General features: G+C 44.2%; 2 protein-coding genes across 6 annotated transcripts; one reads left to right on the forward strand and one right to left on the reverse strand.

The window, feature by feature from the left end:
* The first annotated feature begins 1,811 nt into the window (after positions 1-1,811).
* Positions 1,812-26,697, forward strand: LOC1276390 (sensory neuron membrane protein 2). 5 transcript variants are annotated; one of them, XM_061649632.1, is made up of 10 exons: positions 1,854-2,001; positions 3,107-3,533; positions 15,286-15,443; positions 15,532-15,679; positions 16,336-16,470; positions 18,414-18,668; positions 18,744-18,973; positions 19,116-19,315; positions 25,548-25,666; positions 25,776-26,697. In XM_061649632.1, exons 2-10 carry the CDS (start codon positions 3,423-3,425, stop codon positions 26,151-26,153), a joined length of 1,734 nt encoding a protein of 577 aa, XP_061505616.1. In that variant the 5' UTR covers positions 1,854-2,001; positions 3,107-3,422; the 3' UTR covers positions 26,154-26,697. The 5 variants fall into 5 exon arrangements, with proteins under 5 accessions (XP_061505617.1, XP_061505616.1, XP_061505615.1 ...); XM_061649631.1 differs by lacking the exon at positions 1,854-2,001 and adding an exon at positions 2,052-2,225; XM_061649633.1 differs by lacking the exon at positions 16,336-16,470 and having other exon boundaries at positions 1,812-2,001.
* On the reverse strand, positions 21,425-24,686 carry LOC1276389 (uncharacterized). The gene has a single exon (XM_061649630.1). The coding sequence runs from the start codon at positions 24,348-24,350 to the stop codon at positions 21,543-21,545; it is 2,808 nt and encodes a 935-aa protein (XP_061505614.1). The 5' UTR covers positions 24,351-24,686; the 3' UTR covers positions 21,425-21,542.
* Positions 26,698-26,928: the final 231 nt, after the last annotated feature.

Below are 26,928 nucleotides of genomic sequence, written 5' to 3' on the forward strand. Positions count from 1 at the left end.
TTAGTGGGAGTAGACAGTTGAAAACGGTGGTGATATTAATCTTGATACTAAAATTGGGGACAATTTTCAGCAAAAGCCTTCACGCATTTGAATCTCTTAAACATCGGCTCAAATTAATTAACTAAAACGTCTTTTAGATATTTTTATAGTGTAATCTTTGAAAATCTCGTTCAATGAAACTAAAGCAAATAAATATTAAGCGTCAGCTTTTAAACTAATAAAATTCATATGGTAAAACCTGAACATGAGAAAACTAATGGAACAAGTTAAAATTAAAGCTGATAATTTTGGAATAAAATTTCATAATAAACATAAACATAATAAATTTTGTAAAATTGTAAACAAAAAATAGGTTCTCTTCAATTATTGTAAATTAAAAGTAATTAAATTATTTATGTTAGTGTGAAATGTTCTCTGTCCTTTAACAAAGGGTTTATAAGTTAAATGGGGCCATTCCGATACTTAATGACCCAAAAATCTGTTATTTTGTGAAATGTATTCCAAATTAAACATTTTTCCAAAATCCTTAGGATTTCATACCGAAACGCATATCTTTGTTAACGTTCTAAATTACCACATAAAAACGCAATTATTAGTTTTTTAACATAGTTGTTATCAAATGAAATTATTTTATTAAAATTTATTGCATTTTGATCATATTTATGTATTTTTAAGTGTTTTTTTTTTTACAATAGTGCCATTATAGGTACGCAAAATAGGCATGTTCCTATAGTCTTCCTATAGTCTTAGTTATAATATCAATAAAAACATGACCTTTTAGATTTTTTTCGACAATATTACGAAGATGTCGTACTGTTTTCATTAAAATAAGCAACAGAAATAAGTTTTCGGTAAATAATTTACCAAACAAAGGCCAAAATTCGCTTATCTGGCTGAGTAAAAAATCGACTTCAAATCAAGCTTTCTCTTCCGGGAGTGCTTTGACGACAGGTGTTATACAGTACCTAGGCAAAATATTTTCAACAACCAAATTTATACATTTCTTCCGACACTGTTTTTGAGTCATCTTTGTTTACCACCACTATAGGACCAAAATACGACGACTATAGGAACCATACCACCATTATAGGTACAACGAAGCAGTCACAAAAATATGTATTTTTTCGTAAAATTGATGTGTTTCATGGTAAAAATGGTTGTGATAGCGAAGACAAAACATTTACATTTACTACATTTGTACATTTACTCTATAATAATTTTTTTTTTTATATTATCTGTTTACATTGCTGATCATTATTACAAAGCTTTGCTAACAAATGATCTGCTAAGCACTTCTTACAACGTTTAGATCACCCAAGAAGAATGTAAAACAAAACAAGAGGATAATCTAGACGAAAGTAACGAAAGAAAAGAAAATAAAGTAAAATCAACAAATTCCAGCTATACGTCATGCAAGAGACGAGAGTCTGAAATTAGCATAACAGTGTGATAGCCGATGATTTCATTTCTATCACCAAACCAAGAGCCTGAAGCGCTAAAACTTGCCGGCACAGTACAACACCTTAAACACGAGTAAAAAGAGAAAGATAAAGGAGGAAAAAGTAGAGAATTTCGTTAAGTAAACACAAAAATATCCAAGAGAGTATTTCTCTCTCGCCGTCCACTATCAAATGACAGATCTCGCGTAGCGTTACATTAGTAACAACACAATCATCGTCCCGCCCGGTTTGATTAACAACCTCCTTACCGGTTACAGTGGCACTAAGCCAAACAAAGCACACATACAAACACACTCAACTACCCACACAACAGCGGTCGGGTCCGTTCGCCTTGATCGTCGGTTTTAGTCGTCGTCAGCATGTTCGTTGCTGCTGTTGTTGCTGTTTGGTTTCCTACTCTGCTTGTTTTGGTTTGCGCGGTGAACTAACGCGGCGGCACGCTGCCCGAACACCACAAAACTAACCTCGCCGTTTGCGGGTTTGGAAGGGAGCAGCCGCCGTCACACCGCCGCCGAGACCATGATTGAGAAGGAGCCGAACGGTCGGTCGCTTTTTTTCCCCCGATACCATCCAAAACCACCGTGTGGCTCTCGGTCGGACGCGGCTTGTCAGTTTCTCAACGGACGCGAACCGCGGCTGACCTAAAACTTTGGCGCTCGTACGCGCGCTCTCCGCCAGTGCAGTGTACACTACCCCCCATACACATACACACACAAAAAACGTGTTTGCTTACAGAGAAGGAGCGACAACCACGCGGTGTACTGTGTAAGTGGTCCCCTGGACGTACTCTAGGGAAGGAAGCACATAGTGGTTGGGTTGCTTTGAAGAGAGCTTTTCGTAGTCTTCATATTGCAGTGCCAGAAGCTTTCCCTGTTTACTACGTATCGGCAGTGTATCGGCAACGCATACTAAGATTTGCAATCGCATAGTGAAAGGATGCAAGAGCACGTGTGCGAAATGGTGGCGTCCTCGCTTGGAAGCCACCACACCGTGGAAACGAGGAAATGTGCAAACGAATAATTTAACACGTGGGGAGGGGTGGCATATGGTGGAAGGAAATTTCCACACAAACACGGTCGGCGTACGGCGTACGGAGTGTTTGTGTGGTGACTTTTATTATTCGATTTGTTTCGTCGCTTGCTAACCCGAGTTCGTCGTCTGGCGTCAAGGTCTGATAGAAAGGCAGCGAGAGTGAACCGAGGTGGCAATAAACAGGCACCCCCCCCGTACAATCAAGTGAGCCGAGAATGTCTGACAAGCAAACTGCATTCGGCTATTTGTTTGTTTAGAATGTTTGTGAGAGGAATGTTTGCTGAGCCCTTCGCGTCAGACGGCAATTTGTTGTTACATTTATAGTGTTCTTTTTTGTAAGCAAAAGTCCCCGCTATGAATGTGTCCTTTGAGCGTCACGATTACCTCATTTACTAGGCAAATGCTTGTGAGTGGAGTGATCGTAAAGATTCCATGATTTTTTAGAGCTATTAGGGTTCGCGGTCCTATCACTCGTCCGTCAGTGGTTTGTAGTTGTTTTTACTTTACTATTTTCCCGCTTCTCTCCCACTCTCTCTCCCACTCTCTCTATCTCTCTCACTGTTCGCTCCTGCGTCCTGTCTTACAACGTCGATCGAACGTGATCCGCCATACAGTGTTGTGAAAAAAGTACCGTGCAAACACTGGAAGCTGCAGCTCGATGGAGCCAACCGCAACGCCTCAACGAGCCAGTTGTGAGTAGTGAACGGAGGGAGGTGATTCCATCAGCTTGCTGATCTACAAGTAAATCAACAAAAGTCAACGACGCCTTCGCCAGCAGGCGAAGATTATAAGTGATCGAGTGCAGTGTATGTGTGTCGTGATTCGTGATCGTAGTATTGGTCTGTGTGGCGTTTGTGCTCGTGATTGTGCCAGTGCAGTGAACGGTGTCACGGTGCCAACCGCGGCACACACCGCGATCCATCCAAAAAGATGGTGCAATGCACTCTGATCTGGGCCGGCATCGGTGCGATGATGGCCGTATCCGGCGCCCTGCTCGGCTGGGTCGTGTTCCCCCGCGCCGTGCACGAGAAAGTGATTGAGGTAAGCTTTCGAGAGAGCGGGGAGGGAGTTTGGAAATTGTTGGTTGGTTCGTTAGCGATTGCCAGCTGCTAGTAGCCAGGCAGAAGAAAAAGGGAAGTGACAAAGGAACGTCAAGGCTAAAACATGAGAGATAGGAGGAAAAAAAGAAAGATTAATGTGCTGGCTTTGGCATTGGATGGGGATATGTTTTAATCGGCAGGACTATTTACAGTACACAGAAAGAGTAAGGGTTGTGGAATTTGTTTCTAACAGTCTTCTCGATTTAAGAGTGACATAAAAATGTTTCCCCAAAAGAGAAACCCGATTATCGAACTATGAATACTAATTTCCTGGGATGGCATAGTTTCATGTTCGTGTATTATGTTTATGCCACGCAAAATCCTGTTCTCTTCATTTGCAAACACTGGCATACTTCCCAAACCACACCTTTGCTGCTAATTTGCATTGAAAAAACGGTTGGTTATTTTAAAAATCTCGACTGGACGGGACACTTTTGTAGAGAAAAATGAAAAAGGAATAAAATTCGCATACAAATTTAAGACTAGAAGTTAAATTGGACTTTTTTTAATATTTTATGGACCATATTTTTTTTACGACGTTGCTTTTAGACTCTACGCACAAAATAACGTCCTAAACCATGTGGTGATAGCAATAATTGCTTCAATATCTTGAAGCAATGTCTTGATTGGAATAATAACGAAAACAAGGTCTAAATAAAGTCGAAAATCAATACGATCTAAAGAAGCTGCCGCCAATTATTACACCTAACTAAAGAATTTTTGACAGTGAGCCTTCAACGTATCCATTTTTGTGTGCAAAGCAATAATTATTACATCTAGAAGAAATATTTAAAATATCAATAGGTATTTTAAGTGATTATTCATAGCTTAAACTTTTCAGTTATCCTGTTTGGTAAATAAAATCATAACTTTTAATAAAATTTTAAGAGCTAGACATTTTTCGTGTTAAAATGATAAAATTATAAAGGAACAAACTCCAGTTATTGTATAAAATAACTCGAATATGTCTGTATGCAGGCGGCATTATGTCTGCCCATATTGCGTTAGTTAAAAACATGTGTCTAATGTATGGTAATTTTGCTATGAAATATGGTTTTTATTCGTGATTTTCCATATTATTCTCTTCATTTGCAATAAATAGCTCGTTCAAATTGTCAATCAGTACCTACAGGGCAGTTTTATTATAACAGGACAAACACTATTAGTGCTTTTTCGTATCGTAAGTGCCATGTCCCAACATTGCGAACGATATTAAGTATGAGATTAGGAACAAAAAAAAGCACATCAATTCTCTAGGTCATCCGCACTAATTCTGCCTCACCGGTGTGCCTACGCAAACCGGCGTGTCCAGTCCCGAAACAGGTGGGCACATTACCTTGCCCCAAGCTCCGAGACACGTTCTCGGCTTCCTGCTCTGCTCGGCTCGGTCGGGTGCTCTGCTCGTGTGCATGTGATAAACATCCATCCACCGTTAGACCGTGTGCACCCTCCACTCGCCCGTTGTGGTTTTTGACCTTGCTCAATTGTATCAGATACACAGCCACGCACATGCGGCTTTTCTCCATTTTCACCGCCACCCTGCAGTGCGGCCCTACAGAGTACATTTCCGGTTCGTACGTGAGCTTTTGCGGTTTGCATGGTGACGTTCAGTTTGGTTCGTTTTTTTCCCTCCTCTCCGCTTGATAACATCATCTGCCCTCTGTGGATTTGACTTTTGGAAAATTGTATGCCACGGTTCATTAATATCGGCTCGAAACGGTCATTAATAAGCAACCATCCCGGGCACGGAGGGGACCGAAAATGATATGCTCACCACCCATATTCCATGGTGGCGTTTACGCAGGTCGGCTGCTGGTTGCGAAGATTCCACCATCATCGTACCGATCACGATCGATCCATGCCTCTTTCGGGACGGTCTCATCGTTGCCTAGTACCTGCAAACGTTTACATAACGCGTCCGTGTCCCTAAAAAAACCGCTCAAACAGGCGAAGAAGAATTGGTCCACGCGGCATCAGATGCGAGAAGAAACGTCTCAAATATCATCGTGATATTTCAGTTTAGCATCATCATCGTCGTCATCAACTACGTCAAGTCACTTTACACTAAATGGAGTCTAGCCTCCCCCAAAAAAAAGGCTCTATAAGCTACCCAGGTTGCGCATCGAAGTGGCATGACTGCCTAAAACAAGTCTCCAGGCTTTTTTGTTTGCTGTCCCTTTCTACTACTCGTCCACGGAAACCTCTTGAAGATTTACGCTTCCAAATGGAGAAGAGATCTCCAAAAAGCTCTTCTGCTTCTGCTGGCTGTGTGGGTTGGCATCAACGTGCGGACGCGCGTTGCGTAATGGTTGGCGCACGGTCAATATTCAATTATTACCAGCACAGCTGCACAGAAACTGCGAATCAAATCTGCAATCGAACCATCGAATCGAGTGACGGTGTGCTGTAAAACCGGGGTAGCTAAATTTTATACGCCCGAATTCATATAACAGCGCAAGGAAGTGATGCGGTTTTGTAGTGTGAGGTGTGGGTTTTTGTTTTTTTTTTTTGCAAACACCGTAACTGATTGCGAATATCTTAGGAGTGAGATGAAGGGCAACGGAATGGTATTAGCTAAATAAATGTAGCTCTTGACGTAATGAGCTTTACAACAGACGCACAGATTATTTCGTGTAGAAACAATATCCTTAAAAATTGAAGTTTATTCAAAATAAATTAATAAAAACATAAATTTAGTTCTACATGAGATTTTATATTATTCAATAGCAAGATTATCTCGTGAGTAACTTGAAAATAGTTTTGGGATACTAAGATACTAATTGAAGATAGAATCAACTCCTTTTAAGCAAAAACAAATGTCAGGGCTTCCAAACATATTAATTTTAGGAGTATCTTCGAGGTTAGAAATATTTTAGAAGAGAGAGAGAGATCACATAAAGTTTTCCATCTTTCTGCTTATTCTAGGATAAGTGTAACAATTATGGCTATAACATGTGATCAAGATACCGATTTTACTCCTGCAAAAATAAGAATTTGGGTAACATATTAAGAGTCTATATGTTTTCTTGAAGCCTATAATGTGTAGAACATGAGAGTATTGTTTATTTTGACTCAGTATTTATCGAATTAATATTAAATTTCGATTAAAAATGTTTCACAAGTGACCAATTATAGCTATAGTGTTCTTAGCAAATCGCCATATCTGTTCCAATTGTGATTGTAAGCCAAAACTCGTGGATATTTACACCAAAAATCAATTTGTCGCATTGTTTTAACTCAAATCAAGTAATAATAAGTTTCAAGTGAATAAGCAAGTAAGTAGCAATTGGGATTCACCATTAAATAAGTAAAAATAACAGTTTCAAATATCCGTTTTGTATCACAAGTTGTATTGGTATCAATGAAGAATCGTAGTCATTGCCCAACTATCTTGAAGATACTTCTGACCTATTATGCCCTAATTATCGATCAGGGATAAATTTTGATGTGATGTGGTTAAATAACTAATATTTTGCAAAAAAAGGATGATATTAAGAAAAAAATATGATAAAATGCTTAAAAATTCCTAATGTCCTACAGTGCTGCTCTTAGCAAAACGGTAAGAGATACCAAACATCTTGGCAACACGTTTTTAAAGGGTGATATTTAACAAACGGAAGTGACCAGCACGGAACTAATGAAGCACAAATGTTTTCAAATGACCATATTTGAAAAAAAATCCATCCGTGGTTTAAGAATACAAAAAGACTGTTTTAGAGCAAAAATAGGGTTCGTTATAGCCATAATTGATGATATAGCCACAATTGGTACACTTACTCCACCTTTATATGTTTTAAAGTAGTTAAAGCATATAACGACTAATATATATTTATGTTCTTTAAATACTTGACGGTATATTTTGAGATGCTATCCAATGTAGTTGTAGTTTCTCAAGAAAAATAGGTTTTAATTATTATTATTACAAACATACACATTTAATTTAAACATAAATTGTGATTGCTTTCATTGATTTTGCTTAGAAACATCGGCAATACTTGGAACGATATTAGCAATTCACAATTTCAAAGCTGTTACTGTCAAATTAAAAATAACTGAAGTATTCCCAACTTAAAGTTGAACTTGACAAGCTTTGCCGAACATTGCAGACATATTTCACATGTCTTTTAGCTGTAAGAATAGTTGTCTTCTTTTCCCCTTTTCGACCACACATCATCGCATGAAGACAAACTACTTCTCGATAGTTATTTACCCAAACTATTTCAAATATTCCCAATCGGTAATATTTACACTGCTTGCTTGCACACTCCCGTACCACTCGACTGCTGTGGCCAGGTGTTAACTGGAAATTATTAACTACTCAAACACCAGCCCCCCCAACTCTCGCGTGAGAGCAGATGTACTCCCCGGGAACAGTTCAAACACCGTTTCCTGTTGCGTAAAATGGGGATTTTGTACGATATGATCTGTGTAATACGTAGAGAATGGGTATACCGATACCCACCAACCCCTTCATGCAATTGTCATCTATGGCAGTAATTTATTCCCACTGCCTTCTCCCGTTCTTTTATTTGCACTCCCCGTATTGACGTCAGTGGAAGTGATCTGTGTATGGTTTAGTGTTTCTAATCATTGCCAAACCTTTAACCTCCACCTCGAACTTGCAGCCTATATCAATCGGGTGTGATTCTGTGCGGCCTGGACAGGAAGAAATGGTGTCCCAACTTCCGAAGGCGGTGCATTGTACAGGGTCAGGGCTGGGGAGAACTTAATTATCGTGGCAATAATTACATCTGCCGTCGTTCCGTTCCCTTTGAGTCACGCCCGAAGCTTCGCGGTACGAATGAGTAATAGTGGGATGATCTTTGAAAGTGTGTTAGCTTGAAAACCAAACACATAGCACAGCCCAACGATCACTTCAAGGCGCCTTGTGTACATTGTTTAGGTTTCCTATTTCCGTAAAGCACACTTACACCGAAAAAACGGAGAAAACATAGGTTTGCTGTGTAGGTAAAAGAACAATTTAAGCGTCACCGTATGGTTGACAAGCACAATTCATTATATCCCCTTTTTTTCTTACCTCCACGTAAGAAAGATGAGTAAGCTTTACAGCGAGGCAAAAACAATGCTTCGATTGATTCAACGCTCAAGCCGACGTTGTGCTGACGTTTGTTGTGTGAAGTTCAAGATCGCTTCCGATCGGTAGAAGAGAGAGGTGCGGATGATTTTTTTGCAATGCAGATTACCTCCTACGCCGGGGGGAAAAACCTCCCCCGAGCCAGTTCAAGATCATGACCCGTTTGTTTGCCTTCATTTTGTCTAGAATCGCTCGCAGTCTGTATTTGCACTGGTAAGAAATGTGACACTAACCGTTCAAGGTATGTGGTACAGACACGGCAGCAGCAGCAGCAGCAGTGGTTTTGTGTGTTGTGACGCGTGCAGTGTCTTAAAGTGCTCTAATAAATGACACTAATTAAAACGCGCTAAACCTCTGCTTGTGAGCACGTGCGACCTCGTAACTGCAGCCTTCTGCTGGTCGGGGATATTATTAGGGCTGGAGAACGGAGTGGTTTTCCATCTTTTTTTTCTATTCTCAGCGAAACTATTTCCGTGTATATCAAGATCGTTTGATAGTGTGTTGGATTTGATGGAACGCATAGAGACAAATTAAGGAACTGTTGAAGATTTTTTTCAAGTTCAATCATTATGCTTTTCCCTTCTTTCAACTTTTCCTCAAGGGATTGCTACGACCTAGAAACTCTCCTGATCGATCATTAATCTGCCCCCATTCGCTACTAGCCCCTTTGATCATGATCGATGAATATTACTCTCCATTCATATAGCTTCTCTCACCACACCAAACTTTTAAAAACCTGATCACCACCACCAAAATCTAGCTCACGAGGCCGCATCTTTTTTCACGTTTACTCAAATCGTACATTCACCTCACGGCGGCGGCACACCTCACTTCGCACAATGTAGCACTTACAAAAAAGGTACATTTTCTCCAGCCACTAAACAAACCACACCACTCATAATTTGCACTGCAAACGTCCCGGGTGGTTGCTGGCGCTTTCTGCGCTTGCTCGTCTATCGTACGAGCATTGGGAGGCTTTCCTGTTTGCGTTGGGAGCGGTCATTCCCGCTATTTTTACTCCCATCCTCGGCTCGAACAAAGGTGTGCCCTTGATCATGCGTACACCTCGGCTCCAGAGGCAGATCAACATATGGGCTATGGTTGGAGCAACCGGAGAAGCAATAGTAAAACAGATCGATCAAGTTGATTGCTGCCGGAATTGCAATAGCGAGAATGAAGTAATGCGGATATCCAGACGGTGTGATGTGGCTTGGTGTGAAGTGATTTATCTTTTTTTATCGTTGAGGGGGATTTTATGATAATTACGGTGGTTGATTAGAGCGGGAAGATATAGCAGGTGTTTTTATTTAATTGGTTTGATTGGTATGCATTATTTGAAATTGAATTTTATTGCATTATTATATAATACATGTTTTGCAGTTTCAAGTATGCTAGAAATGCTTCAAAAATGACTTTCTAACGGATAATTTAACACATGCTGCAAAATTTTAACAAAAGACTTCAATGCCAATAAATTTCGTGTGCTAATAAGACACGAACCCCTGTTCAATTTGCTTCAGTCTTTCTATTTTACAACATAAATCAAACAGCTCAGTATTATATCAATTGTTTACACACTTTTGTGTACGATCAATACCACACACTTCACCGTTCCCTTCCAATCCTTCCACAATCACACCTGCACACTAAAGATGGTGGTGTGCAGACGAAGAGAAAAAAACAGAAAGGAAAAGTTGTTCCTACAATTACGCACGTGCGCACAACATTTGCATGATCGTGAAAACGCAACAACAAAACCTGTCCATAAACATTGGCGGAATGTCGTTGTAATTTGAGCGCTGGTTGGTTTTGGTGCTTGGTAATAAAAATTGAAAGTACGCAATAGCTCGATAGGCTGGCAGGGCACCGAAACCGTACGCCGGACATGTTGCATAAGTTCATATTAATGTGCCAGATCGAGCATAATGTCAAGCTTGCTTACGCTTAGATCGCTTAGACCTCCCACATTAGCAGGATCTTGTTCAAGCTAGATCGGAAAGATCACCATGGTGAGGTGAGTTTTCGTGTCGAGTTTTTTTTTCCCTCCCGAGACACTATTCTGAAGAATGTTGCAACGTTTCCCAATAAATGATTTGTTTGTTTTTCAGCTTGAAAAACCACGAACACGTCCTATAAATTAACATCTTGCAAAGCTCGATTGCACTAGCCATTGCTTCGAAACTTCGCTTGCTGCTTGATATCATTGTGTACGATCTTTGGTAGGCTAAACGACACGATCATCATCATCATCAGCATTGCTAGACAACGCTGAAAGGTATGGCGCGTAACACAGTCCTGTGAATGCGATTGTTGCCGTTTCTTGCAGTTTTATTTCTCATCCCAGCTGACCCAAAGCTGGGCTGGTGGGCGGCAAGCGTTTCTCATTGTGGCGTTTTTTTACCTTCTCCTCCAAGCAGTACAAATCGTCACAATTGACTATTAAAATATCATTTGCATCCGTTTTGTACATTGTTTTTTTTTATTCCTTTCCTCTCGAAACAATTCCCCTAGAAAAGCATCAGAAACCTGTCGAAGAATGTTTTTTCGAGTGAAACAAGAAAGATTTATTACGCCGATTTTCCAAGTGTACATTAAATGTTGTCGCTTTAAACCCTCCCGACACGGGCGTCCATTATTGTGTCCCTTTGATGGGCTTGTAAAATCGGAGTAAAACTTCAACCGCGCAACTGTAAAAAGTGCTGAGCTTGCCGTCCCCGACCTAGCCCGGTTTGATGTGTTATTTTTCCCTTCCCCAACGCGTCCGGTTGCCAACGCGGTAGGTCAATTGTTTTCCTACCGCAAAACAAACTTGCTGCTGTGGTTTTTTTCCTACTCCTACTCCTCTTTCTTCTTTCCAGCCAAAGCACTAATTCGCTTGCACCTTGTCGCACTTGCCCAAGCCGCATAAAACCGTACCGCAAACGATCGATGCGCGGCCGGGACGTGCGTTATTGAAACGGACCACCGATCGAACCGGTGCAGCCCTGTCGGGCCTGAGCGCGCGCTACATACGCCTTCCCGCGCAACCTTGACCGTTTTCACCAACGCTGCATATCAAACGGTGGTTTCGTGTGTTGCTCGAATGTGTGTTTTGTTCTTGCCCAATGCGATGCGTAGGCGCACGGCTCAATCACGGCTTACACGCGCTGAAAAGTCCGAAATCAAATGTACCTACACCGCCGACGACTGTCAAGGCGAACTCGGTGACGCTTTGGGGCGGCAATGGCTCTGCTTAATGCTCGTTTGTTGCATTTGCCGCGTGCCTCTATGGTGGGTTCGACTCGGGTTTAAAACTGATCACCATCATTTTCGTTAATAGATTGTGTTTTGTTGTGTATGGTTTGCCCGGGAGGACGATTTGATACTAAACACCTGGGTTAATTGAGCACTTTGAAAGCGTACCTTTGCACGTTCAATATTGTCAAATTTGAATACAAACGAAAAATCATGCAGCTTTTGTTGGCTTTATTCAATTATCAGCTACCAAATTCACGCTGAAAGGGGGCTGGGATGCTTTCTAGTTTATGCTGAGCTGGATTTTTCGATCATTGTGTGTGTGATCATCGTCATCATTTCGTATGCTAAAAAGGTAAACAGGTTTGACCACCCACTCGAAGGTTTGGTTGTTCCTCCTTTCGATCGATCGAAACATGATCACTCCAAGCTATGCTTTATATGCAAATCAATGGAGAAAAGAAAGGCATAATAAATCAAACACCAATATTGGGACACTTTCTTTGCGTGTGTTGCGCTGAAACGCTGGAATTTAAAGCATATCAATATCATTTTCTTTGTTGTAAACCTCAACAGCGAATATACACATACGGTTTAGTACGGAATGGATTCATTCGTGAGAACCTGCGTGGCAGCGATATGACTCATCGTAATTGTTCACTGAGAATGTTAGTATTTTTCCCACATCAATTACCTTTAATATATTTCCTCGATTCTATCGAAACGATCTGTAATGTGTAATTCTGGGAAATTGAGGAGGAGGATATTGTTTTAAAACATCATACTTATGGAAAATTTTGTTGCGTAAACACACTTCGCTAAGGCTGTATCCGTTCGTGCACGATCTAGCAAGGACGGAATGCGGATAGGATTGTTCGGGTTAAGTAAGCTGTTCGTTGTATAATGCACTCTGCTCTTGTTTCAGCAATTTGATACCATCGCAAACGGAACACATTTCCTGTGACACTTTTTTTCCGCTTCGATGCACCTGTGCCGTTGCTTGATTGATTGATTGAATATTTAGTGTTAGGACAAAAGGGACAAAGCCGCAAAGAAAACAACCTGTTCGAACAAACTAACCGTTGCCCGATGGTATAACTTTCAACCGATCCGGTGAGAGAAGAAAATGCAAAACTTTCTAACACGCCGGACGTGTAGCAAACACCTCCGGGAGGTTCCTCCATTTAGCAAAAATGGGAGTTTACTGTACGAATGCTACCACGGCAGTAACCTTGTCTAAGCCCTGGCTGCCTCCACACCACGCCACCTGGATGGCTTAATTCCGGGAGCAGCAAATTGTTTCCCTTTCGTCACGATGTCGTTGCACTTATCCGGTTCACCACCGGATGACGAAGGGAAAAGTGGTCAATTTTCACGCCACCAGCAGACGGCAGACTTTCCTTCGGGTGAGCGCTTCAAACGCTACCACGGTTCGAACTCTCACTCGCGGCTGCAATTAGTGCCGATCGGTGTTTGCTGTGGCGGACTCGATCGAACGAGACGTATCGTCGCTGCGGTTGGAGTTTGAAGATGTTGTAAGGGAATGGGAGAAATTCGATAGAATTGCACAATACGTTGAGTGTTTCCTCAACTTCAAACAAGTAAAGGGCGCTAATCAAATGCGCTGGCTGCGCAATACAAGCTTCCCTCTTTTGCGTTCGAACTTTAACGATAGTTCACACGAAGCTTCCCAATCTTTGGCATCTCTTAACCACGTGTTGCAAGCTGAAACTCTTCCGCTTGCAATCGAATGTGACAAAGCGACATACGCTTGTTACAAAACACGCTTTAAACGCAGTGAAGTCCCTTTGCAATTCATCATTGGTTGGAAGCTTCCATGCTCAACTCCACTGTGCCCGTTTTATTTTGGCGTGACCCACTTTTCTCACCATCCCGAGAATCGAAAGTTGTTTCTTTTCTTTTCGAAGCTTGGAAAGGACCATTTCCTCCGTCCTTCAAAATGCAGTTCGAGTTGCATTCGAAAGCGAGGTTGAGTTGTCTGTGAATTCTCTTAACTATCGCCAAAAAAAGGAAAGTAATGTGCTTTATGATGTCTCTAGTTGCTACTCTCGACAAATGTGATTGAAGTTTGTATTAGATTGTTTTATATCGATTGTGTTATACTGTTTCAATATTAAACATAAATAAATGATCGTATAGACTAATTATATTTGATGTGTTTGAACTTTTAGCTTCATAAACCAATTACTGTCCCTCTCATTAAGGACTTATCAAACTAACCATCGTTTGAAAGATAACAGAGAAGCAATCTTCTACATAGGGGAAAACAAACAAACTGACATTAATTATCTCGCGTGTTTCATGGAATTAACCAGACTGGCAGACATTCCCAAAAAACCACTCCTATCGCTACTGATTACAATCGTATCCTTGCTGTAAGTGTTTCTGTTAATAAATTATTCAATCGGTTCATGAACCGTACGTGACGGAAATATTGTCGATAAACGCATTCATTGAGTTGAAACACGCCCCAGCACTCAGACCGTAACGATAACCAGTAGCCCTGTAAAACAAAAACGCCTGATGGTAGGCAATCCGGTTAACATCATACATACATACAGTAGCCTACAGAATTAATGCGAGACACAAACGACAAATCATTGCGTGTGTGTTTATGTTTCCTAATGGATTTAATTGTTTATCGATACAGCGTGTTTACAGGATTTTCTGAATACTTAAAGACTTAACTAAGGCTTTTAACTGTTTCTCAAATATTTCTCAAAACATTTCATGGTTTAAATTATTATTAGCCTTATGTTGGTAGACAAATATACTTGTCAGAACATTAACATATTCCATTTTATCAGAATATACACTAAAAATATACAAACAAGGTAATAAATTCCATACTTAGAACTTACTATTGCTCGTTACTATTGCTCCACTTTATTAAACATGCATCACGCTCGACTACCAGATCAGATGCTTGCGACTGATAACTCCCACGTACTAGGATGACTTCCGTCACGCAATGTGACAGCAAAACACAGGTCAAAGCGGGAAAACTATTCTCTTCCGATTCGATTCGGACGTGAAGCAATCATTCCATTCGAGCGTAATCGTGAAAGTAAGCAATCTAACCGATGTACGCAATCATCTGCCCGCGATGACGCGGCACTGATAACGAGCGGCGAGGGAAAGCTCTTTTAATTGGCCACTGGCACGAACTAGCAGTGACATTTTCCTTTTATTCTTCCCCATCGCTCTCGAAAATGCGGTCAGGGTTGCGATAGAATGAAGACGTCGATTAGGCCACCCAAGGACGGTCGAATATCCTTGGCCCCGAATAACACACTTTCTTACACTTTCTCACACATACCTTTTCCTTGCTTTCCTTTTGCAGGCCACAGAGCTACGGCAGGGCACGGATCAATACAAGCGCTGGGAGGCGTTGCCCCAGCCGCTAGACTTTAAGGTGTACATATTCAACGTCACCAACCCGTACGAGGTGATGCAGGGCCGGCGCCCGAAAGTGGTCGAGGTGGGACCGTACGTTTACTTGTAAGTAGTGCAAATCGAGCGTCCATTTTTTGGGGGAGGTGTTGAATAATTGTGCGATTTGCGTAACAAAAACTGTAACATTTTGCAGCCAATACCGACAGAAGGATAATGTACGGTTTAGCAGGGATCGTTCGAAGGTCCATTTCAGCCAGCAGCAGATGTACGTGTTCGATGCAGAATCGTCCTATCCGCTGACGGAGAACGACGAACTGACGGTGTTGAATATGCACATGAACGTAAGTAGGGGAACGGGCAAGCTGTTTACTATACCGTCCTATTCCCTTGCAATGGAAAATTCCCACCGCTGAGAAAAGCGTTCCAGAAGCGTTCTCTTTATAGGAACCAGCTTACATACTGTACAGTTTTTATTTACACAAAATACTAACTTAAACCTCCACAAACATATTAAAACAAACTCACTGAACACACACACAAAACACATCCTGACACCTGAATTAATCCACAACAACCTGATGCTAATCCTCAATCCTTGTTATCCCCTGCAAAAAAACTCGTTACACTCGTACACTTTGTGAACTGCATGCGATCATACAGTGCGCATAAATGGCATAAATGGTATGCAAACACCTCAAATGCACCTTTTTCAAAACCCAACGAAATAATTGGACGAATTCGTACATGTTAAGCAGAAGTAAAAAGGATCTTTTACCAGTTTTCGCTTCATTTAATGTTGCTATGTTTTGTTTTTCATTTCGTACCATTTCTTTCGTTTAATTTCATGTACTTTTATTACTATTTTTTTACTATCTATTCCAAGCTACTCTTTTCTACGTTTCCCTCGTTTTCATCCTCCTTGTTGCTCTCGTTCTTCTTGCCCTATTTTCCACCCTGTCCACTCTTCTGAACTCTGTGTCTTTCTTCTTGTTTTCAGAGCATTTTACAAATAATCGATAACCAAGCAAAGGAAACGATCACCAATTTTCGATCGGACGTGAATAATACACTCGAAAAAATTCCCGTCGTTAGAGTCATTAAACGGATCATCGAGCGCACCACGCCGATCCAAGTAAATAGGTTTTCATTTATTCATTTCGTTACGATCCGCGCTGTCGCTGTGGCGCTCGCTTTAGCTTACGTGCATTTTTTCCTTCCTTCTTCTCCTTCTTCGATGTTTGTTTCATTTCATACGCTGATCATACTATCTGCATCTCCACCAACACACCTATGTAATTGTCGCTCATACCGTATCATGATGAGATTTTGTTAGTCTTTAACCACGTTCGCTGGGTTGTTGGCGTTGATCATCGTTCGTTCCGCATGTATTGTCATTAATATTGCGCGTGCATAAATTTAGCACCCACTGTAGCCGGGATTTGCGTATGTTTGAAGGGTTGTTTTGCAGTTAGTTTAGGCTCACGGGATAGCACTGTAACACGTCCTTGAGACGGCGGTGTGCTATCCAGTTTGGCTCTTGGCAGTGGCAGTTTTTGGGGGGGTCCTTTCGAGCTCAACTCGGTGCTGCTTCTGTGTAGTGTTTTGTGTGTATTTTGACCTTTCCATACTACCATTTGGCAAATGTTCTGCTGCTGTGTTTGTATTTTGGTTATCTGTGTGCGTGTGTCTGTGTGGCTTCCTGATTTTTGTGTGCATAATCCATCAAAAAGCGGGATTCGGGTGGTGGAATCTAATCGGTGTTCGGTGGCTCTGGTGCTCCTTTCACCTACCCTCCCTTCCATCGGTATTTCTTGTAGCCAATCTGCTAGTCTCCTTACCCACACCATCATCCTTTCCACGCTGCCTGTAAGCCTCATGCCCGCAAACTCATTCGCAAACTCATCCATCTCCGACGCCACGAACGCCGATCCGATCAGATTTCAAACACAAAACGCCACCGTGCACAAGACACGACGCGACAGAACCATCACCATCACTACGAACATGCATGCAAGGGTAGTGTAGAAGGTTTTTTACAATCATTTTTCATCATTTTAAAACACAAACACAACGATGACGCCGTCTCACGTCCGCTCAGTGTCCACTGAAGCGCGGCGAGCGAACTTTAATCAATCTTTTAAAACAAACAAAAAGCCTCCCGAACGCTCCAATACGCTTAAGACGACTTGTTGGTGCGTTGCGCAGTGGGCTCAGCCGGAAACTTAGCATCACCGAACAAACGGTCGCATCGGCATCGTTCTTGAACTTGGGGGTTCGTCACTTGCAACTGCCCACCGGGCGAGCGTTGACGTCTTTTGTGTGGTATTTTCAACACGACGCGTAGAATTTGCAAACGCGCCCCCTGTCGGTAACTTATAATCCTCACTTTCTAATCCCTCGTTTGACCTAGATTCGATTGCGTCTCGGTACGGACCTGCTCGTTTGCGCTCCTTTGCGTCGGGCACGCCGCGACACCTCAGGTTCGTCATGACATTCACCAGTGTACGAGTCAAATCGTTTGCCATGTATCCTCACCCTCCTCAATCCACCAACAACACAACCGCACACCACCCCAATTCCTTCCTAGAAGGTCCGTTTTTGACTAACTCTTACTAACGAAAATTTAACGAAACTAATCAAGTTGATTAACTACTTTTTTGTCCATGTACTAACCTCCAAGTGACTAACACACTAAAACCGAACGTTTCCCAATACTCTCCCCGTGTGTAAGATCACGTTCATCCGGCACGCATGACATTCCTCATGTGTCCATCCATCCACTCTCACCCATTCTCATTCGATTCGTTCGCTCGTGTACTCGTTTCTTTCCTCCCGTTCATCTCATTTATTCGGTAATTTTGTTTTTATTCACTTCTTTGTCTTCTGCTCACCCATATTGACATATCCGTTACGCACGGGCACGGACAAATTGCATTGCATTCGATCCGGCCACTGCAACACGCCCACACTCGTACGTCCGTTGCAAAAAAAAAACTTGATTTTGCTTGGTTCAAATCGCTCTCCGAAATGTGTGCCAATACTCGCCGCCCTCGCCGACACTTTCACCGCGTGCAGTCGATACTGCAAATTGCCGAAGATGAAACGTACGACAGCTTGCGGCTGATCAATGTCGAGCTGAACCGTATCTTTGGCCGGCCGGACACGATGTTCCTGCGGACGACGCCGAAACAGTTCCTGTTCGATGGTGTGCCGTTCTGCGTGAACGTGATCGGCATTGCGAAGGCAATCTGCAAGGAGATCGAGAAGCGCAACACCAAAACGATTCGCACCATGCCAGACGGGAGCCTAAGGTTTTCCTTCTTCAGCCATGTAGGTTGCGGCGACGGTTTGTGGAACAGTTTTGTGGATGTTTAACACTTAAACTGGGTTGTGTTTGTTTTGCAGAAAAACATGACGGACGATGGCATGTTCACGATCAACACGGGCATTAAGGATCCGTCCAGGACGCAAATGATTGAGCTGTGGAACGGTCGAACGACGCTCGACGTGTGGAACAATCGGAGCAGCGGGCTGTCCTCGTCCTGCAACAAGATACACGGAACGGACGGTTCCGGTTATCCACCGTTCCGGACCGGGGTGGAACGGATGACAATCTTTAGCACGGATATCTGCCGGTAAGGGTGGAAAATGTGCAGCAAATTGCATAAATTTAGGCGTTGTAGGAAAATATCTCGAATAAACGCCTAAATGTATGCAATTCTAGGTAAAATGATTCTTTTTTAACATTAAAAATGTATTTCCTTGTTAAACTTACAGCACAGTAGACATTAAACTGACCGGCTCGTCATCGTACGAGGGCATCCCAGCGCTACGGTACGAGATTGACAATAACTTCCTGCACGAAATAGGACCCGAGTACGGTAACGACTGTTACTGCGTCAACAAGATCCCGAAGTCGATCGTTAAAAGCAACGGCTGCCTGTACAAGGGTGCACTGGACCTGTCCAACTGTTTCGGTGAGTCGAGTTTGTCGCCTTTTTACAACCGGTAGAACATGTTTTATCTTTTGAAAAGGGGAAACGGCTGATGTTAAATATGATTATTGCAGTGCAATCTGGTTAATTTTCCACTCGATCGCTCGTGTTAAGTGTTGTTTCGTTTTACGCTTGATTTTTCGGTACAAAAAAGGGAACGTTTTCACAGCCAGAACGCCATTCAAGCCATTATTGCGCCACTCAACGCATCAGGCGTTGGAAGATGAAATATAGTTATTGACTTAATTGAGGCGGCTATCAGCACTATCTCGTGCGCCCCATTGATGCGTTGTAAACAATCAAAGACTTAAAGCCTGCTCTTATTAAATCGGCTTTCCTTATCCACCGGTGTGTAGTACAACTACGTCAGATCTCAATCACGCAAAGCATCGAACACGATAACAAACTAATTTACAGCTGCTTCCCTAGTGCCTGCCAATCCCTCTGATCGGTGGGTGTGAGAACACTTTGCACACGTTCACTGCCCCTACGGTTCTAGCGGCTCGTGCGTGGTGCCATTTAAAGTTATGCGTACCTGAAAAACCTGCGGAACAGGTTAAATAAGTTTCGCACTGCTACTGCTATTTTTACGCTTGAAAGGGTGTTTCCAGTTTTTTTTTTCTAGATGCATTCTCAATGTATTTGTGTGATAAAAACAGGCTTAGTCACGTACCTTCCCCCATGAGACGGGGATGTTTTATGAGGCTCTAACTTTTGCAAACAATCAGTCAATATAGATAACGCAACCGGCTGAGTATGCCGATAACGTTCGCCACCTTTATGTTCGTTTTTTTGTTTTGCAACAAATTATGTCGTATCGCGATCGCGTTACATCGATCGTAAGATCACCGATAGCAGCGCCTTCAACGGGTCGGACTGATTGAACTTTGGCTTTACGATATTTTTCCCACACATGCGCCTCTATAATGCGCCATTCAAACGCGCACCGGCCAACAACGCTATGACCGATCGTTTGGCCGATTGTTTGTCTGGCTCAAGGTGTGTAAACATTTGCTCAGCAGGGGAAAGAACTCTCGTAAAAACCTCATCAAATGTCAAACTGGTGACGGTGGAGCTGGGATTCAAGAATAATTCTTCGGTTTATCAATGCCTGCACATGACCGTATGCCACCGAATGCTGCCCAACCATTTAAGGTAATGATTTACGATCTTAAGGAGGCATCCATAAATTACGTAAAATAAAAAAAATAATTTAGCGTTCCTCGCTCAAAAAACTGTATGTTTCACGTTCTTTCACAACTAGTTGAGCTGAATGAATTGCTGAAGATAAAGCTCATCTATAAATTACGTAACTGTTAGGCTCCATGTCTCTTTTAACCCCCTCGATTCCATTTTGGTTTGATAATTTTGGAAATTGTACGTATTAAAATGGAGCAAAAATAGAATTTACCTCACGTAAATGAAGTAGCCTGGATTGTACTATGTACAAATATTAGTACATTGAAAAAAAGGTTTTTTTTTCGTTTTTATTTATTAGTTATTTACTGTGATTTACGTTCCACAGCTCCACAGATAATTTAAAATATACATATAACTACACTTGATCAAGGAAGCAACGAATCGACATTTGTTGACACTTTTTCAGGCTTAAAGAATGATCAATCATGCTGTTAGCATGATTTGAAGTTTTTGAATAATTTCACCTGCATACAAAATTAAATTGATGGAACATATTGTTTTGTATTATGCCAAAAGGGCCTGAAACCCTCTACGCCCTCTCACCTATACGCGTTACGTAATGTATGGACAGCCACCCATAAGAAGATTAAAATCTTGTGCTCTAACGTCATCAAACCAACATTTGGTCCCTATTTATGGGGAATTTCCTGTCGCATCATGTACGAAACCAGCGATGAGTGATCTTCTACCGAGCCGGCAGGTGTCAACTTATGCAAATCAACCCCCTTCGCCCAAAAGCATAAAGAACGGAACTGGTACGAATTGTTGTCTGCTGCGTAGCCTGTAATCAAAAACCCATCTCCTTTTTTGGCGTGATTCATTCGTTGGATTTATTTTTTTTGCTGCAAGTGATCTTTGTTTCTCCCGCTAAATGTCACAAACTGGTTTGAATGTATAGAAAGCAACAAATAAAAACAGCGGAGATTTATTTATCTTTTTAAAAGGTGCTACCGAACAGACGCATTTAGAGTCTACTTTGGAACGATCGTTTTATACGCCCCGTTTTCGTTTAACCGGCCTGAAACCAGCGATTAAAGTCACTAAACTTTGCAGTGGTCACGACCGGTGGCAGTGTGGTGGTGGCGGTGGACAGCGTTGACGAGCTTTCGGTGGCAGTGCTTTCGGTTGCCCGCAGCCGGGAAGCGAACGGTTTGAACGTGTACACCGGCGCGGCGGTGCTGACGGCGGGACGGCGGCCGAAGTTGTTCAGATAGAACTCGTACAGGCTTGTGGTTGAAGGGGGCACCGTCGTCGAGACGGTGGATGGGCGGCTTGTTTTTACTGTCTGGCGTTGGGTAGACCTTACCTTGGTGGTGGTGGTGGCTGTGATGGTGGTCGTGCGAGGTACCGTACTCCAGCGCGGCAACTTTGTCGTACTTGTCCGTGACCTTGTCGTGCGCGATCGCGTGGTGGTTGGCATTGTCGTGATCGCTGCCGTTGTCGTCGTCGTCGTATCGTCGGGATCTTCGAAGCAACCGTCAATGTACCGGTCCGCTCGTCCCTTGCAGTACGGCCGGTACACGGCCCAAGCGTTAAACCCATCGCCCGACAGCCGCGTGTGCTCTTCGTAGATCGTCCTCATGCACTCCACGTCATCCGTCAGATCATTATCCTCCAGATCGGCACAGGACAGCCCGCAGACCCAACCCTTCCCGGGGGGCGAGCACCAGTAGATGTCGCTGATCTGAAACAGCCCGTGATCCTCACTGCCGTCCGCGTTCAGCCGCCCGATCGCTGACACATTGTAGCTCGACTCCCGGTGAGCGATGCAAACCCACGTGGCGATCTGGTCGTACGGCAGCCCGTGCCGATAGTACAGCTCCCGTGCCAGCTCACACCGCTCGTACACCTTGCCGCGGGGGAAATTCTTCGGCGGTGCGATCGGCCGCCTCGTGGTCGGTGGTGTGGGAACGATCGCATTTTCACCCTCCTCGAAGCACCCCTCGATCATGGTGTCGCTTTTCCCCCGGCAGTACGGTTGGTACACCGCCCAGGCGTTGTAACCATCGCCGGAAATGCGCGCATGCTCCTCGAAGATGAACTGCATGCAGCCAAGATCGTCGCTAAGGTCGGCGTCCCGCAGCTGGTCGCAGCTGATGCCACAAACCCAACCGCGACCGGGCGGCGAGCACCAGTACTCGTCGCTCAGCTGAAACATACCGTGGTACTGCACACCGTTCGGGCCGTACCCGAGCGCGGAACTGTTGAAGTTCGATTGATACTTGGCGATGCACACCCAGATTGCGGTTTGCTCCAGGGAAAGACCCTGTCGGTGAAGCTCTTGGGCTAGTTCGCAGCGTTCAAACACTTTGCCGGGGGACGAGCGTGTCTGGGGCACTCTCGTTGGTGCTGTGATGGCAGGTCGCGGGACCGTCACTGGATGGGCAATGTCCACCTCTTCTCCAAAGCAACCACGAACGAACGTATCCACCGCATCACGCTGACAGTAGGGCTTGTACACTGACCAGGCGTTAAACCCATCCCCAGACAGTCTCTGATGCTCTTCGTAGATCGTTTTTACGCATTGCACATCGTCACTGATGTCAGAATCCTTCAACGCATCGCAACTCACTCCACAAGCCCACCCATTACCCGGTGGAGAGCACCAATAGATATCACTTATCTGAAACAGCCCATGATCGCCACTTCCATCCGCATTGAGACGTCCCTCAGCTGATGTATTGAACCGACTCTCATGGTAAGCAATGCACACCCACGTAGCGACCTGCTCCTTCGGCAGGTGGAACTTGTGCAGCAAATCATTCGCCAACTCACAGCGATCGTACACCTTGCCAACCTCCGTCAAACTCTTCTTCGGGACGGTCGGAATGGTCGTTGGAGCAACAATCCCAGGCCTTGGTTTATTCTGCGTCGTTGGATGCGTTTCCCCTTCGAAGCAGTTGTGCACGAAGCTTGCTTCCCGTCCCTCGCAGTACGGTCGGTACACGGTCCACGCATGAAATCCATTGCCCGAAATGCGCTGATGCTCGTCGTAGATCGTCCTAACGCACCGCACATCATCAGCAATGTCATCGTCCCTCATGGCGGCACAAGTAACGCGACACGCTTTGCCCGGCCGACGGTCATCCTGCGAGCACCAGTAGATGTCACTGATCTGAAACAACCCATGATCGCCACTTCCGTCCGCATTGAGACGCCCCTCTGCGGATGTATTGAACCGACTCTCGTGGTACGCAATGCACACCCAGGTTGCGATCTGCTCCATTGGCATTCGATGTCGATCGCGTAGCTCCATCGCCAGCTCGCACCGTTCGTACACCTTCCCGACCGTCGCCTGCACAAGGTTCGCCTTTTTTGCCTTCGCGCGCTTGCGCTTAAAGTACTCCTGCACCCGCACAACCTCCTCATCGAGACAGTCCTCGAACGGGATCTTCCGAACCCCGCGGCATGCCGTTGCGTGGATCGGCCACGCAGCGAAACCATCGCCCAGCTCCCGCACGTAAGCCGCATGGACCTTCAGCATACACTCAATGTCATCGTCCAGCTCGTCATCGAGCAGCAGGTTGCACGTCGCCAGTCCACAGATCGAACCGTACCGGGCGCAAGCGTACCGGTCGATGAGCTGGAACAGCCCGTAATAGCCACTGCCGCCGTAATGTTTGAACCGCGCGTTCACGGCCGACCCGTTGTACGACGCACCCTGCTCGGCAATGCACAGCCAATCGGCGATCTGGTCTTCCGGGACGTGCTTGAGCGCTAGCTCGCGGGCCACTTCACAGCGCGTCCAGTGGCGCACGCTGCCCGCCGCGATGCTCACGATCACGCTCAGCACGACGATCAGGACGTGCGGCATCATATCCTAGCGGGGGCCGTTACTTTACCCACAGCATCACAAACACAGACACACGCCAGGCACACACACGCGCACACACCAAACAGACACTCCGGAGACGCAGTCAATCGCGGTTAGTTGCGCAGCATAAACTAACTCTCGCTGCGGCAGCGAACGCGCCGGGAAGCTTGCGCATCGACTGTTTTTGCTGAGCGCATCTGCCGCTCTCGTGCTCGTTGCCTGATCGCTCGATGCTCACGGAGAGCCGACACTTTAGGACGGCGCTTTACGCAAGGGACGGTGCCGAGCTGGGTGTCTCTTTCAACAAGTCACTGAAATGAAGATCGAGTCCGCATGACGCCTGTGAGCTTTCGATTAGTGCGCTATTTTTGGCAGCTTTGCACAGCGGCGGAAGATCGTTCTGTCGTGAGTCGCGAATCTAACATATGATCGTTTGCTAGCGCCGTTCTCCTTCTCCTCAGGCAGTTCTTTAAATAGCAGTCACGACTTCTACCATTGACTCGTCGCGGTGTATTATGCTGAACCCTAACGGGTTTATAGGCGTCATTAGTAACACTTCGTTATCGTGCGATCGTCACGTCATCGATTAATAGGAGTTAATTAAGATGAGCCTAGCCGGGTTTCTGCTCTATTGATGGAAATCAGTTTGATCTCTGGCCATGTTGCGGATGGATAAGGTGGAACTACACTCATATCAGACGGGTGATCTTATCGGACAGGCGAATGGTCGAATAATACACGCGCCGACTCTTGTAAAGCTCGGACGTGGTTCGATTCCTATAAGAAGCGTACTCTCGATGGGGAATGATTTAGCGGAAAATATTAATCCTAAAGTTAGCCAACACATTGAGGTCAACAAGTGACTACGAAGATGTCATTTATGGTCATATAAAAAGAAGAAGAAGAAGAAGAAGAAGAAGAAGAAAACGCATAAAACCTTCGCTTTCGCCACCATCAGTTCCTACTTCCTCAATATTGCGCCTGTAAGATTGATGTCTCATAAGCCGTTCGTTTTCGTTTGCGCCTACCCTTTAGAATCAATGCAAATGGCGTCACATGTTGTCTTCTCCCCGTCCCTGTCCCCACTCTCTCCATCACGATAACGGCCTGACTTTGACTGACTCAATCAATAGGCATATAAAACCGTGAGTGATTAATTGACTGTTAATTTTTTACGACTTTTGCTTTCGTTCCTGCTAGATGCACCGGTCGTTCTAACGCTTCCCCATATGCTGGGTGTTGCCGAGGAGTACACCGCACTGATTGACGGTATGGATCCTGAGCCGGAGCGGCATCAGATCTTCGTAGACGTAGAACCGGTAAGTAGAACCGAGGCCTGTGTGTGTCTCTAACAAACAACTAAACCCCTCTGTTGCCATACTTTACGGCTTAATGTTTCCTTTTGTATCTTTATTGCCATTTATTCAGTACACCGGGACACCGCTGAACGGTGGCAAAAGGGTGCAGTTCAACATGTTCCTGCGGCGGATCGATGCGATCAAGCTGACCGACCGGTTGCAGCCGACCCTGTTTCCGGTGATCTGGATCGACGAAGGTATCGCGCTGAACGAGGACATGGTGAAGCTGATCGACGACAGTCTGATGAAGGTGCTCAGCCTGCTGGACGTGGTGCAGTGGGTGCTGATCGGTGTGGGGCTACTGCTGGCCGTCCTAATGCCAACGGTGTACTTCGTGAAACGGTGCCGGGGCGAGGGTAGCCGAACGGTTAGCCCGGCCGTTACGGCCACCACGAGTGCAGCCAGCCTTTCGACGGTGGCGGGCGTTACGGGTGATCGAAGCAAATGACGCACGTCGCTTACTATGCTAAGTCTGGACTGATGAATCTAGCAGCGGCAGCCGCAGTTTTGGTAGCGGAGCCGCGATCGGCAGCGATCAACATATTAAAAAACAAAAGGTGCCAATGAGATAGGTGTCAGGTGCACCTGTGCGTATGTGTGTGTATGAACGAATGTATGTAGAAATGCATCCCTAGGATCTACGAGAATGCGACGAATGCGTGTGACATGAATGTTTGAGCAAGGGATTTTGGTACGAGCAAAAAATCATGCGCTTCCTGGCCCAACGCACAAAACTCAAGAGCCTGAAACTCCGATGCCGTCCATTAATCAAAGGGGATTTCTGGGTCGTGGGTCTTGTGGGTTGGTCGTGTTTAAGGTAACGATCGAGTTTTACAAATAGCTACCAAACCGACCAATTGTACTTGCTTTCTTCTATATTTCGTTTCTGTTGTTCTTGTAATGAATGTGATTTATCGTAAGAACGTTATAGTAAGCAGGAAATAAAAACTAAAACCATATTTTTCAATAAAAATGCAAAAAACATAACCAAATGTGCTGTCTTTTATTAAATGCCTATATTATTTTACTAGCCAAGTTCACCAAGATGTTATATTAAGACACCACTTTTCGAGAAACGGTATTTTATTGTACTTGTTACCGCTCTCACGTTACAACAGAAGAGAAGAGCGATACCCACCACGTGCACACTTATATATCCTGTTGTGAGTGCCCTGCTTGGGCACTCCCTAGCTAATGAGTGTTTTATACTTAACGAAAACTAC

This window comes from Anopheles gambiae, chromosome 2 (assembly GCF_943734735.2).
Source record: "Anopheles gambiae chromosome 2, idAnoGambNW_F1_1, whole genome shotgun sequence".
NCBI classification, from domain to species: domain Eukaryota; kingdom Metazoa; phylum Arthropoda; class Insecta; order Diptera; family Culicidae; genus Anopheles; species Anopheles gambiae.